The sequence below is a fragment of the Muscardinus avellanarius genome, assembly GCF_963383645.1.
Source record: "Muscardinus avellanarius genome assembly, chromosome: 9".
Lineage (NCBI taxonomy): Eukaryota > Metazoa > Chordata > Mammalia > Rodentia > Gliridae > Muscardinus > Muscardinus avellanarius.
In genome coordinates this window covers 108,324,638-108,338,693 of record NC_137795.1, presented here as the reverse complement: position 1 = coordinate 108,338,693, position 14,056 = coordinate 108,324,638, and the positions used below count along the sequence as shown (strand labels likewise).

At 60.4% G+C, this 14,056-nt stretch overlaps 1 protein-coding gene across 1 annotated transcript in view; it reads right to left on the bottom strand.

Moving 5' to 3' along the window:
- LOC308266905 (SCO-spondin-like) overlaps positions 1–14,056 on the bottom strand; it is a gene marked incomplete at both ends in the record, with an annotated part of 61,676 nt that overhangs the window by 21,424 nt on the left and 26,196 nt on the right. Inside the window, 24 exons of the mRNA XM_080701284.1 lie at positions 22–221; positions 437–533; positions 818–1,018; positions 1,184–1,354; positions 1,462–1,653; positions 1,760–1,806; positions 2,267–2,436; positions 4,277–4,356; positions 4,460–4,630; positions 4,760–4,966; positions 5,101–5,153; positions 5,764–5,858; positions 7,277–7,422; positions 7,622–7,753; positions 8,746–8,916; positions 9,064–9,110; positions 10,063–10,315; positions 10,816–10,980; positions 11,258–11,431; positions 12,235–12,326; positions 12,694–12,819; positions 12,909–13,038; positions 13,129–13,251; positions 13,344–13,523. Of these exons, the coding sequence (XP_080557410.1) occupies positions 22–221; positions 437–533; positions 818–1,018; positions 1,184–1,354; positions 1,462–1,653; positions 1,760–1,806; positions 2,267–2,436; positions 4,277–4,356; positions 4,460–4,630; positions 4,760–4,966; positions 5,101–5,153; positions 5,764–5,858; positions 7,277–7,422; positions 7,622–7,753; positions 8,746–8,916; positions 9,064–9,110; positions 10,063–10,315; positions 10,816–10,980; positions 11,258–11,431; positions 12,235–12,326; positions 12,694–12,819; positions 12,909–13,038; positions 13,129–13,251; positions 13,344–13,523 (3,423 nt within the window). The remainder of the gene's footprint in view (positions 1–21; positions 222–436; positions 534–817; positions 1,019–1,183; positions 1,355–1,461; positions 1,654–1,759; positions 1,807–2,266; positions 2,437–4,276; positions 4,357–4,459; positions 4,631–4,759; positions 4,967–5,100; positions 5,154–5,763; positions 5,859–7,276; positions 7,423–7,621; positions 7,754–8,745; positions 8,917–9,063; positions 9,111–10,062; positions 10,316–10,815; positions 10,981–11,257; positions 11,432–12,234; positions 12,327–12,693; positions 12,820–12,908; positions 13,039–13,128; positions 13,252–13,343; positions 13,524–14,056) is intronic.

Here is a 14,056-nt window from a genome sequence, read left to right as displayed (position 1 = left end):
GCAGAGGCTGGCCGGGCTCACCTCTGCAGACCTGGGTGTGGCAGGTGCGGCTCTGGCGGGCCAGTCCCGGGCAAGGGGGTCGTGGGCACTGCCGGGAGCGCAGCTGCTCCCCTCCCCCACAGGAGACGCTGCAGCCCTCCCAAGGTCCCCAGGAGCCCCACATGCCAGCCCCGGGACAGCTGGGCACATCTCGGCACTGCAGGACACCCGCCACGCAGGTGCTGGGGACGAGGGAAACAGCATTGGGGGGGGCAGGGCCTAGCCCCCTCTCCTCAGCCCACCCTCCCCAGGGGGCCCTCCCCAGCCCGTCCTCCCCAGGGCGCCCTCCCCAGCCCACCCTCCAAGGGGGCCCTCCCTAGCCTGCCCTCCCCTAGCCCGCCCTCCCCAGCCCATCCTCCCCAGGGCGCCATGGCCTCTGCAATCCCTCCTTGCTTACCAGTTGTCACACAGCCCGGTCACTACTTCCCCAGGTTCCAGACTCTCCCAGGAGCTGCGCCCAGACCCTGCAGACCGGCTCTGGTTCTCAGGGATCCCTGAAGGGTGCAGGAGTGAGGGGCTCCAGACAGCTCAGCACCCCCCATCAAACCCTACCCCACACTCCCGCCTTCCAGCACCCGTGCACCCCACAGCGCTCAAGTCCTGGAGGAAGGAGATGGAAACTCCAACCTGGACCAGCCTGGGATGTGGGAAGATGTGAAGGGATGTGGGTGCTTCCCATTCCCATTCCGTAGCCCCAGTTTGGGCCCAATGGGCAGAAGTGAAGGGGCCAGGCAGGGCGGCCCCTTGGTGCCCAGGCCAAGGAGGGTGAGGCACTGACCCATGGCTGCGGGCTGGTACTGGCAGCGGCAGAGGGCTGGGAGCACACAGAGCCCGTCTTGGGAGAGCTGGCCTGAGGGGCACCCGCAGCTGGGTTGGCAGCCTATCGGGCCTGGCTGGCACACACTCCCGGGGGACAGGTCCTGGCAGGTGTGGGGGCAGGGCCGCCCACAGGGCAGCAGATGCTGGCCACCCCCACAGTCTAGGGAAGGAGAGAAGCAGAGAGACGGGAGGACTCCCAGGGGCTCTCCCCTGCCTGCCGCCTGCTCCTGCCTGCCACCTTGACCAGGACCGCGCGCAGGTGGCTAGCGGACTGTCCCCACCGAGAGGGGCCTGTTGGGGGTTGGTTGGCCCTCCGGGCCCTCACCTGTGCACTGCGTCACATTGCCCTGACAAGGGCGACTCTGCTTGTAGCCGCCAGGGCAGGGCCTGACTCCCTCAGAGGTGGGGGGCCGGCTGCACTCCCGGCTCCGATGGGACTGTCCCAGGCAGGCGTCGCAGGGAGACCAGGGACCCCAGTGGCTCCAGGACGCGTCCACTGTGCCAGGAAGAAAATTACTCACCGGAGGAGGCCTCAGGCCACTGGGTTGGAGTGAAAGTTAGGGGGCTCCGTGGGAGGGACACAGGGCTGTGGGGACTCCATACCTGGGCACGGGGTGGGACTGGGACAGACTTCCTTCTGCTGCTGGGCCCCGGCCTCTCCTGCCTCCCCAGGGCACTGGGCACCCCCGTGCTGAGGAGCAGGGCAGGCACAGGCCCTGGCGCGGGTCCTCCTCTGGCCCCAGCAGGGCTGGGAGCATGCCGTCCACTCTGCCCACGGGCACCAGCCCCCAGGCACTGCGAGAACATGGCGGCCATGGGTGTAGTGGGTCCCTTTCCCCATCCAGGCCCCTCTGAGACCCTAGGGCTGCTTCCCCTCACCTCCCTCCACCTGGGCTGGTACCTGGGCAAGGCAGGTCTGTGCAGTTGAGCCTCCCCTCCACGCAGGTGCTGGGCAGGGGTGCAGGTGCAGGAGGAAATCAGCAGCTCAGTGCAGCCCCAGGCCCCACAGGCAGCGTGGCCAGCCCTTCCTGCCCCCATCCCTCCAGCTAAGGTCCTGGGTCCTGTCCTCTCTCCCACTCTCCAGAAGCCTCAGAAGCCACTCCATATGCTACTCGGCCCTTTTGGGGGTGTCTCAGCTGCTATGTTCTACCCAGGATCCCGGGAGGGGAACTCGCAGACAGAGGTGAGTCCAGACGGTGGAAGCACGTGCTAGATCTGCTGCTTGTCCAGCCTCAGCAGACACACAGAGCCGGCTGCCTTGGTTTCCCCGCACAATGGGCAGGGGCCCTGCCCCACCTCTTCTCAGGGACAGCAGGGTCTCCGTGCCCATAGGCTGGGATTGCAGAGCTCAGGTGCACAGGCGCCAGGTGGGCCTGCCCTTCTCCTCCCAGGGCGCCCGCTCCCTCACCAGTGGTTGCAGCCGTCAGGCCTCAGCAGCTGCGCGCCTGCGTGGTGCCGCTCCCCAGTCAGCAGGTCCAGACAGCTGCAGTGAGCCGGCTGCACACACAGCACCCCGTCCGCGCTCAGCACCTGGCCCGCAGGACAGTAGCAGCCAGGCTGGCAGTGCCACACGCAGTGCTGCGGGGACAGCAAGGGAGGGCTCTGGTGAGCCGAGGGACCAGGGGAGAGTCGGTCCCCCGGGAGGGGCGGGGGCAGGAGGCTGAGAGGGAGCAGGAGCCTTAGCTCAGAGACCTCTGTCTTTTTGAAGTCCTGGGGATGGAACCCAGGGGCATTCTACCTCTGAGCGATCCCCCAGCCCTATATTTTATTCTTTTTTTTTTTTTTTTTTTTTGCAGATCTGGGGAGGGACCCAGGGGCATTTGACCTCCAAGCTACACCTCCTGCCCTATTTTATATTCTTCATTTTGAAACAGGGTCTCAACCTCCCAAATGCTGGGATTACAAGGGTGCGCCACCATGCCCTGCTTATTCTTTATTTTTAAACAGGGTCTCATTGTAAACAGGCCCTCCTAAGTAGCTGAGGCTGTCCTCAAATCATGATCACCCCATCTAAGCCTCCCAAATGCTAGGATTACAAGCCTGCGTGCGTCACCACGCCTGGCAAGACTTCCTGTCTTGAATCCAGCTATGCCTTGAAGTTTTGTTAAGAAAGGCAGGAAGGGACAGGAGCCAGGCTTTGAGTTTCCATCCTGCGAAGGGTTGGGGGGAGGGAGAAGGACCCAGCAGTTCCCCAGGAAAGGACCTAGAACTCAATGCCCTCCAAATGTGAAACCCCAATTTCTTAGAATGGTGGGCTTAGTGTGTGGCCCAGGCCTCCCTAGAACTCGGAGAGCAGGGACCCCAAGAAGCTGCTTGGGTAACAGCTGTGGTCCTCTGGAGAGGCTGGGCAGGCTGGCTGCTGCAAGGCCATGTTCTCTGGCTGTGGTCAAGTCCTTTGGCTCCTCCCCTTCCTCCTTCTATCTCACCACATCTGGACCCTTCTGGGACCTCCTTTACACAAAGGCCTCAAAGCTCCACCCAGACCTTCAGAGCACTGCGGAGCACTGGTCCCTCCACACAGGTCCATCAGAGAAAGACACATACAGCCTTTGACTTGCGTCTTTCCCCCCCAAAATGGGAGATCATGGGGACAGGGATCCTGTCCGTGTCTACTTCCTTCAGTGTCTATGATGCCTGGGTGGGTGTACACACACACACACACACACACACACACACACACACACACACACACACACTTAAAGTTTGTACACCCAAACACTTATGGCCCTTGCCCCATGCTAGGTGTTTGTGCTATGTTTGTAATAAAAGTTTTTTTTTTGTGTGTGTGTGTGTGGTACTGGGGATTAAACCTAGGGGCTTTCTACCTCTAGTCTACACTCCCAGACCTTTTTATTTTATTATTTATTTATTTTTTATAAATAAACCCAGGGGCATTCTACCTCTGAGCTACACCCTCAGCCTTATTTTTTATTCTTCATTTTTTGCAACAGGGTTTCACTGAGTTGCAAAGGGCCTCATTAAGTAGAAGCTGAAGCTGTCTGAGAACCGCAATCCTCCTGTCTCAAGCCTCCCTAATGCTGGGATTATAAGTGTGTGCCAGCACCCCCGGCTCCCAGACCTATTTTATAGTTTATTTGAAAACAGAGTCTCACTAAGCTGCGGAGAGCCTCACTAAGAAGCTGGGGCTGGCTTCAAACCTGTACAATCCTCCTGTCTCAGCCTCCCGAGTACTGGGATTACAAGCATGTGCCACCACACCCTGATGTAATATGTTTTAATTTGTGTACTGAATGAAGCCCAGGGCCTCCAGGTGAGGCTGGTGCTCTCTGAAATGAGGTGGAACCAGCCCGGCATGTGCTAACTGTAAAGTGGATCCAGGGCCTCGTTGCCCCCCCACGCCCCCCAAGGTGGCCTTGGGATCTGAGGCCAGGTGGGGGCACAAGGGGGCCAGACTTACCACTAGGTCGTCACAGGAGCGGGGACAGGGAGGCCCACAAGGGCTGTACTCCGCCCCTTCAATGGCAGTGCAGTTGGTCACTGGAGGGGACAGGATGGGCTGAGAAATGTGGGGGGGGGGGCAGCACCCTGGCCTGCCTCAAATCACCTCTGCCCTGGGATCCTGCCCCTCACTGGCAGGTACCTGGGCACAGCCTAGCCTGGCAGGTCTCCCCCTGAGCCTGAGGCCCCTCGCAGAAATCTCCCAGGCCTTGGGGCGGTGGCTGGTCACAGGCTCGGGTCCGGCTCCGCAGGCCTCCCCCACAGCTCCGACTGCAGCTGGACCAGGGCCCCCAAGGCCCCCAGCCCCCGGCCCCTGGGGGAGAGCAGAGGAGGGGTCCAGGAGTGCGACAGAGACCAGGGCAGTGGGTGCGAGGTGGCAGTGTGGGCAGGCATGGGCCCACCCGGGCCCCAGGAGGGTCAGCCTGCGGGCCGTGGCACCTACGGTCACACCCTGGCTGGAGGCAGGGCTCCTCCTCAGCCTCCGGGCCTGGGCACAGGGGTGAGGGCGTGGCCCATGAGGCCAGTGGAGCTGGGCTGGCTGGTGCCATGCTGGAGGGCCTGCTACAGAAGCGGTGCCGGTGGCGTCGGGCAGGACCGCATGAGGCTGAGCACATGCTCCACGGGGTCCAGGGGGACCATGTAAGCTGGCCTTGGGGTGCGCAGGAATGGGGCAGAGAGAGAAGGTGAGGCAGGCCAGGCGTGTGGCAAGGGAAGCCCCCTCCAGCCCAGGCTCGCTGCTGCCAAGGGAAGGGGTGGGGGCCGCCAGAAGTGGGGGCTTCTCACCTTCCTCACAAGGCCAGGAGCTGCAGTTGGTGATGAGCCCAGAGATGCAGGAGCTGCATGGGACAGCGGGGCGGTGGCCTTATGGGCTGCATGGTGTCCCCCGCACCCCGCGTTCAGCCCCAGCCCCCAGTGCCTGTGAATGGAACCTTGTGGGGAGATCAGATCTTTCCAGGGGTCCTAAGTTAAGGCCCTGATCCAACGTGACTCACGTCCTTGGACACAGACGTGCACTGGGGTAAGTGACAGGAAGAGAGCAGGAGGAGAGGCCACCTGCCGGCCTGGAAGTGCCAGGCTGCCCGCAGGCTACCAGGAAAGAAGAGGAGAGAGCTGGGAATAGACTCCCAGACTCTCCCATGTGGCCTCAGAGGCAGCCAGTCCTGCGGACACCTGGGTCTTGACTTTAGCCTCCAGGACAGTGAGACCCGCAGCCTCTATTGTTCAAGGTGTGTATGTGTGTGTGTGTGTGTGTGTGTGTGTGTGTGTGTGTGTGTGTACTTACACAGGCAAGGGGAGAGAAGGCAGTGGGGATGGGCAGGTAGAGGGTAGAAGGGGCTAGACGGATGGTTGTGCCTGGGGGGTGGTGTGCATCTCTGTGACCAAGGATGGATAGCTGTCCGGGGCATCCTCAGGGGTCACGGGGCCACTGCAGGACCAGGGTCTCACCAGTTCTCACATGGACGGAGCACAGTGCTGCCTGGGGGGTGGAGGCGGCCCCTGTGGGCACAGGGGCAGTCCTGGGCGGGCACACACACATTGTTCTGGAATCAAAAGCCCTCCATCAACTTTGGGTCTAGCCTGGACCTCCCCGGTCAAAGCCAGCACCAATTCCTCAGCTCCCCTCCCGTACCACCCACGTTCCTTCCACAAGTAGCCCTCCCTTGTCCCCTCCTGTCTGGCAAAAGCAGACCCTTAGCTGCTGCAGGGGTCACCAAGGGACAGACCCCTCTCCCAATATTTCTGGGAAAAAATAATTTTCCTCTGAGGACATGAGACCAAACTGTCAAATGCCTTTGAAATAAGCTATGAAAATATGAAATTTTTCAATTTGTACAGCAGTAGTGTAAAAATCCCCAAGTTTTCACCAATAAAATAAAATCAGAAAAACAACATGTATATACAGGGAGACTGGGTGGGAGTTGCTCAAGTTTAGCAGAAACATCCACCCAGGAGCACCTGGGTCAAGGTCAAGTGTGTGGAAGCTTGTGGCCAGGCCGTGGGGGGCACTTCCCTGTCTCACCAGCTGACTCCCACGGCTAGGAGTAGCCTGACCCCAACCTTACACAGGAAGCAGTTGAGGCAGCAGAAGATCCCGCCCAAGTTCACAGAGTAATGAGCTCACAGAGTAATGGCCTGAGAGTAATGAGACCCAGTGATCTTTAACCCCGCCCCACGTTTTGGCTGGGAACCCTTTGTTCAACACCCCCCATGCCTGCCCGTGTTTCTCAGCCCTGGTCCCCTCACTCTGTGGCCGCAATGGGGCCTCCTGCTCCCTACCCTCCAAACTCAGCCAGTCAGGTAAGGGCCCCTCCTCCAGGAAGCCCACTATGGCTGAGCCATCGCCTCCACAATGTATAAAGCTCGCCTCCTGTCTTTCCAATGCTTGCCTTCATTCTGGGAGCCCCAGGTCTGGTTTCTTCTGCTAGTGGCATTTTTGGGGCAAGACTGGGGATGGAACCCAGGGGCATGATATCCCCAAGCTATACCCCCAGCCCTATTTTTTATTCTTTATTTTGAACCAGGGTCTTTCTAAGTTGCGGAGGGTTTCACTAAGTAGCTGAGGCTGTCCTCGAACCTGTGATCCTCCTGTCTCAGCCTCTCAGGTACTGAGATTATAAGTGTGCGCCCCATGCCTGGATGCTAGTGGCTTCTTGAAGGCAGAGCCTGCCCCCCCACATGTTATAGCCCAGTCCAAGACCAAGCATATAGTAGGAGTTAGTTCAGTAAATAACCGGTGGCGAGAGAGAGGTGCAACGCCTGCCCAGGGCCACCTGGTTCAGGTCAGAGCCGATCCAGGGCCCGAGAGCTCCTTCCTCAACTCCGCAGGGTCTCCCCTCCCTCCTCCTTCAGCCCCACACCCTTGGCTCTGCCTCTGCCCAGAGTGTGCATGCCCCTTGCCTGCCACCCCAGGGTCCAGTCCCCGAGGAGATCCCGCTGTGGCCAGGAAGGGGTCACGCACCAGCAGGTGCATCCCAGATGGGCAGTAGCAGCCTGGCTGGCAGGTCTGGTTGGTCTCTCTTGGGGCGCTGAGCTCTGCACAGGAGGCAGGGCCCTGGGCACAGTCCAGCCACTGCTGGCTCCCAGGGCACTCGCCGGGTACTGGCCCTGGGAACACAGAGAGTGACACCCAGCCTGGGTATACTCACTATCCCCTGGGCTCCCAGCCTGGAGGGCATCGGCTCCGGGTTTGGCTGGGGTTGCCATGGGGGCTGCACAGGGCCAACGGACAGGGCCAAGGGAGGGGAGTAAGGGTGCCCTGAGTTGCCAGGGACAAGAACCAAAGGGTCCCCAGAGCAGCTCTCACCTGCGCAGGGCTGCAGGCTGCAGGTGGAGAACTCCATAGGGCCGTTGGGGCCCCCGCCTCGGGTGCGGTTTCTGTAGCCTCCACCACAGGGCACAGAGCACGAAGCCCAGGGACCCCACTCCCCACCAGGACCTGGGGGTGGCAGCCAGGTCAGTGCAGGCCTCGCCTCCCATGCCCAGCGCACCTCCTCCTCCCAACCAAACACCCAAGGACACCCCCCATCCATATTCACGGCCACTTCACGGCAGCGCCGTGTCCCACCTCAAGAGACCTGTGTTCTAGGGAGGAAGCGGCTGGCCTCTAGGGAGGGTCTCTCTCAGGGAAAGGGTTCCTAGAGTCTCTGGGGATCACCTCTTAATGGTACCTCTTGGGGAAGCCCCTGCACGTGTAGGGAGGATGGGGGTATTCCTGGGTCCTATCTGGACAGTTCTTTCTTCTTATGTGTGTACATGGTGCTGGGAATTAAACCCAGAGGCATTCTCTCTCCTGGCCCTTTTTATTTTTTCTTTTGAAACAAGGTCTTTTTTTTCTTTTTTCTTTTCTTTCTTTCTTTCTTTTCTTTTCTTTTCTTTTCTTTTTTTTTTTTTTTGGTACTGGGGATGGAACCCAGAGACATTCTATCTCCAAGTTATACCCCTAACCCAATTTTTATTTCTTATTGCAGAGGGCTTGGCTAAGTTGCCAAGCGTGGCTTTGAACCTGCGATCTTCCTGTCTTAGCCTCCCTAGTACAGGGATTACAAGCATGTGCCACCACAACCAGCCTGAAACAAGGTCTTTCTAAGTTGATGAGACTGGCCTTGAAACTGCCATCTTCCTGGCTCAGCCTCCCAAATACTCAAGTACTGGGGTTACAGGTACTTGAGTACCATGTCTAGTTCTGAAAGTTTTTTTTTTTGTGTGTGTGATACCAGGGATTGAGCCCAGAGACATTCTACTTCTGATTTACACCCCCAGCCTTATTTTATTTTTTTTGTTTTGAAATAGTCTTGCTACATAGCTGAGGTTGTCCTCACACTTCTGATCTTCCTGTCTCGCCCTCCCAAGTCCTGGGATTACAGGTGTGCACTTCCCAGAACAGAAGGTTCTTTAAGGAGGCCTCAGGACCTGAGCCCCAGTTCTTACCTCGGCACAGCTGCAGGCTGCAGAATTCAGCCTCCATGTTGGGGCCCTGGCACTCAGCACCCCCAAAGGCAGCAGGGGGTGCAGTGCCTGCCCGGAAACGCCGCCGAATTCCCACATCGCAGCTGCGGCTGCAGAGACTCCATGGGGTCCAGGGGCTCCAGCCACAAGCCACTGTCAGGGTGAGCGGGGTGGTGCGTGTGAAACCAGGCCAAGCCGTCCTGCAGCCTGCCTGCCCAGGCACCACCGACACTACCGGGAGTTCATCTCTGAAGGGCCCGGCTCCCCATGGACCACAGGACCCGTCGCTGCAGGGGGTACCTGGGCAGAGCTCTGAGGTGCACGCCATCTCGCCAGACACACAAGTGCTACAGAGAGAGGAAGGGCCCATGAGGCCCAACCCCACCCACCCGAGAGCCTGTGTACCAACGCCATGAAGTTCATGGTGGGCTCGGGGCGCCCACTCAGGGCCTCCCCTCAACTCCGCCTTCCATGGGCTTCATGACGTCCCAGGCCCTGTGCCACCCCTTGAACCTAGCTTTATTGGGAGACATCTTTTTTATACTTTTGAATCTACGATCTGTGTTTACTCAGCGCCACCCAGCACAGTGGTCACCAGGGCCAGCTTCAGAAAGAGCTAGGGGTCAACAGAAGGAGAACTGGGTGCTCTTCTTCATTCTGAGTTTTTTCGATGCATGTGTTAAAGCCTACTTGTCAAATACTGGAAGTTCCAGAAAAGTAATCTAAGATAAGAAGAGAGAGTGAGGGGGTGAGTGGGAGGGGAACAGTAAAGGAGGAGACTGAAAGAGGAGTCAGCGGACAGAAAGGAAAAGGGAAAAGAAAGTAAAGAATGAAGGAAATGGAAGATGGAAGGAAAGGGGTGGAGGGAGGGGGAGGGAGGGAGTGCGCCCTCTGCTGGTGGGACCTGGTGGCAGCTTTGCATACCGGGGATCCCCAGTTCTGAGCAGAAATGGAGGGGATCCTGGGTAGGGAATTATACTCAGGAAAGAAACAGGAAGCTGAGAGGGGATGTTAGAGCCCCTCTGCAGGCTCTGGTTCCATCGTACGTCTTCCCTATCTGAGACCCATACGAGATGGGGCTGAGCAGTCCTGCCAGATGCGCATGCGCGGCCAGGCAGGCGCTCATTCTCCGCGGTCTTCACGGGCCCACGCCTGGCACTTACGGCTTTGACATATTTGAGGGATGGAGGCCTGATGAACTAACTCTGTGTGTGTGTTTTTGTGTGTGCCCACACCTGTCCACCTCTAGAGCCCAGCCCCTGCTCAGCACCCTTCCCACCCCTGCACCCCAGCACCCACCAGTTGTTGCAGGAGTCCAGGCGAGCCGTTGCCCCGGGTGGGTAGAGCTGCCCGTGCAGCTGGCAGGGGCACTGGCTGCGGGGCAGGCAGCTAGCATTGTGCAGGAAGAGGCCCGGGGGGCAGGTGCAGCTGGGGGTGCAGGAGCCCGTGCACTCCACCCCAGGGTCCTGAGCCAGGCACAGCAGAAGGCATGGACCTCCATCCTGGCGACACTGCTCTGCTGAGCGGAACACCATGTCCCCTGGACACTGGGCTGGACGGGAAGACAGAGCAGGTCTGGGCAAGCGGGCAGGGCAGGGAGGGCCATAGGAAGGGGCCGACCTGCGTGATCGGGTGGGCTGGTGGGCAGGACTGTCCTTCCTCCCTCCCCCTCAGTTTTGCCCAGGTGCCTGGGGGTCACCTATGGAGCTGTGGCTTTGATCCACTTGGTATAAATGGCCCTGAGAGGAGAACTTGAGGACAGCAGCGTTCAGGCCAGGACGAGGGAGGAGCGGGGGTAGCCTTGCTCCTTGGGATCTGCCCCTGCATGCAGGCCTGAGGAGCCAAGCCCTACTGGGCCCCTCTGGGAAGGAGTCTGCCCCAGCAGGAGTGCAGGAGCCTGCAGCCAGGTCACTGGCTGGTCACAGGTCAGGGTGGGAGGGACTGGGGAGACAGGGGACTCCTGTGAAGCCTCCCTGGCCTAAGGCACCAGCTTCCCAAAGCCAGGTGAGGGTGGGAGAGGCCCCAGCTGGAGAGCGGGAGGGAACCTGGTACCTGTGCAGGGCTGCGCGTTGCAGTCCCTGGTCTGACTATGGGGTCCAGGACACACAGGCTTCCCAGGAGCTGAGCCCGAGCAGGTGCGCCCACGTGTCTGGGTGCCCCCATTGCAGGGGACTGAGCAGGCTGACCAGGAGGCCCACAGGCCCCAGCCACTGGGCACTGTCCAGAGAGCCGAGTTCAGGGTCAGAGATGTGGCAGAGATGTGGGGAGGAGAGGGGCTGAGAGGGGTCAGAGCTCTGGGGGTGTGGGCTCCCCACCTCTAGGATGGTCCCAAGCACTGCCAATCACATGCTGACTTCCTGGGGACGGCTGGGAGAGGGAGCAGCTGAAAGCCACAGCCAGTGGCTCCTAGAGGCCTGGAATCTGCTCCAAGGGTCAGTCCTGCTGGGTCATCCCACCCACGTGCCCGGCTCCACCAGGGATGGTCAGGCTGTACCTGGACACATGGGGGGGCTGCAGGGCTCCTCCTGGAGGGCCTCTCCTGGGCAGGATGTGTCCCCAGGGCTGGGACAGAGCCGGGAACGCCGTCGCCGGCCGGGGCCCCCTCCAGGGACAAGGCAGCTCTGGGAGCAGGAGGACCAGGATGTCCAGGGTGTCCAGCCCAGCAGCCCTGCAGGGGGACACAGGACAGGCTCGATGCACGGGCCCTGGTCAGGCTGGGGAGTGCTGGGGTGGGGTCTCAGGAGCCTGGAGCCCAGTGAGGGGCTTATGAGGATGAGGAGTCCTGCTTAGGCTCAGGACAGACCTCTGCCACCTCCCAGCTAGCTAGGACCCCCACTCCCAGCTCTACCTCTCACACTTGGGGGTCGAGAGCAGAGCCCCCCAAGGAGCCTGGTCCCAGCTCCATGCCCACGGCCTGGCCAGCACCTGACACTACCATCACCCATCCTCACAGCTCCCCAAATTGACTCTTCCAGATTTTGCCATGTGGGAAACTCCGAGTCCTTGGGGACAGCTGTCAGCACATCACCAGCCACTCACCCATCTCTCCTTCCTTCTTGCTGCAAGAACCCGGCCCAGACCCATACTGCAGCCTCCTCCTCACCCCACCTACCCACACTCTCCTCCCGATCTCCCACGCATGGCTTGGCCCACTCTGTACAACTCTGCCCAGGTGCTGGCACAGCCTCCGGCCCACGGAGAGAGGGACACCGCTCGGCACCCCTGTTTGGTCTCTAGCTATTCCTGCCTGCCTCCTCCAGCCCAGCACATGCAGCGGGCCCCACAAACCTCTTCTCCTCAGCTCTGCAGACCATGGGGTGTGGGCTCTGCCCGGGAGCCTGTCTCTCCCCATCGACTGAAACCCACCCACCAAGGCCACTTCAAGGGCTGCCCTTGGGACCAGGGAAGCTTCGCTGGCCCCATCCTGCCGTGGGCTTGGAACTGGGAAGAGGAGGCGGGCTCCTGCCCTACCTGTCCCACAATCCGTGTGGCAGGCTCGAAGTTCCTGCCTGTCACCCTCACAGGGCGCACCTCCGAAAGCCACTGGAGGGTTGGAAGGAGACCTGGGGAGAGAGGCAGCCCTGGGCACGTGCCTGTCTCCCTCCAGCCGTGCACCCAGCCTTGCTTGTCCTTTTTTTTTTTTTTTTTTTTTTTTTTTTTGCAGTACTGGAACCCAGAGGCATTATACCTTTAAGCTACACCCCTAGCTTACACCCCAGGGTCTCACTGGGTTGCAAAGGGCCTCACTAAGTATGTGGGGCTGGCCATGAACCACGATCCTCCTGTCTCAGCCTCCCAAGTGCTGGGATTACAAGCGTGCGTCACCATGCCTGCTCATCCTTCTCTTTCTGTCCTGCCATCCTGCCCTACCAGGCTGGCCAGCTCTGAGACTTCCTCCCTCTACGGCCCATTTCCAATCCCCTTGCTCACCTAAACCTGACCCTCACTCCAGAGCCGCAGGAGCGATCGCAGGGAGTCCAGGAGGACCAGGCGGACCAGCCACAGGGCTGGGGGCAGCCCCCGGGCTCGCAATGCAGCACCCCCTTGTCACACACACTGTGGGAGTAGGGAGGCAGAGGGGCTGGTCAGGATGGAGGCGCTGGAATGGAGATCCCCCCCCCCCCCCGCCCAGATGCAGGCCTCACCATTGGCTACAGTTGTCTAGGAGGAAGGACAGCCCTGGCTGCTTCAGCTCTTGGCCAACAAGGCAGGGACACTGGGAGAGGGGCAGGCAGCGAGAGTCATGGAGCAGGAGCCCCGGGGGGCAGCGGCATTCTGGGGGCCACAAGGAGGGCACTCAGCTGGGGACTGAGGGCTGGGGGCTTGAGTGGGCACCCCTCAACCCACTGGCCAGGCCTGCTTCACCCTCCACGCAGTGCCCGCTGCAGCTCCTGTTGCCCTCAGGGTCCAGGCAGGAGGGTGGGCACGGGGGCACCAGCCCTCTCCGGCACAGCTCGGCGCTCACAAGCACCCGGCCCAGCCCGCAGTCTGTTGGAAGATGGGGCCAGGTGGGGTGAGCCCAGAGATCTGGCCCTGGGGCTCTGACGCAAGATGGGTATCCCAGCCCAGTGGCTCCTTACCTGTGTTGCCTGGGCAAGGCTGCAAGCCACAGGCGGCTCTCTCCTGGGAGGCTCCGGGGCAGGGGGCACCCCCGTTCTTGGGAGGCGGGTCTGAACAGCTCCGCTGGCGGCTCTGGTGGCCACCCCCACAGGAGACACTGCAGGGTCCCCAGGTCTCCCACTCTGTCCATGCCCCAGCCACTGTGGAGGAAGGAAGAATGGGGTCCATGGGGATGGAGACAAAAAAAACCCACCAGCTGTATTAGAGGGAAAGGCTGGCAGAGCCAGGGAAGCCCAGCTTCCTCTGCTGTCCCAGGAAAGGTTCCCACAGGGGAGACCACCCAGGGAAGGACCTCAGCTGCCTCCCAGGATCACACTCTGGACCCCAAGAAGAGTTGTGACAGTAGGAAGTCTGGTGATCACAGATGAACCTGCCACTGGGTTGGGAGCCATGTGTGGGAAGCCCCTTTCTGGAGTGCACAGTGGCAGTATGGGACTGAACTTGAATTCCTGAGACAGAAGCACTGGAAGGCCATTGGTGTGGGCCCCAGAGATGTGGTACAGCTAGCTGACACATGAGGTCAGGCTCCAAAACCGCCACACGATGGTGTTCCTGTCTTCCCAGAGGCAGCAATGACCGTCCCCAGTTTGCACGCAGGAGGAACCTGAGATGTGTGGTTGAAGGGCCTCACGGGCCACTCAGGCAGGCAAGAGGGCATGTGTGAACAAGTTTT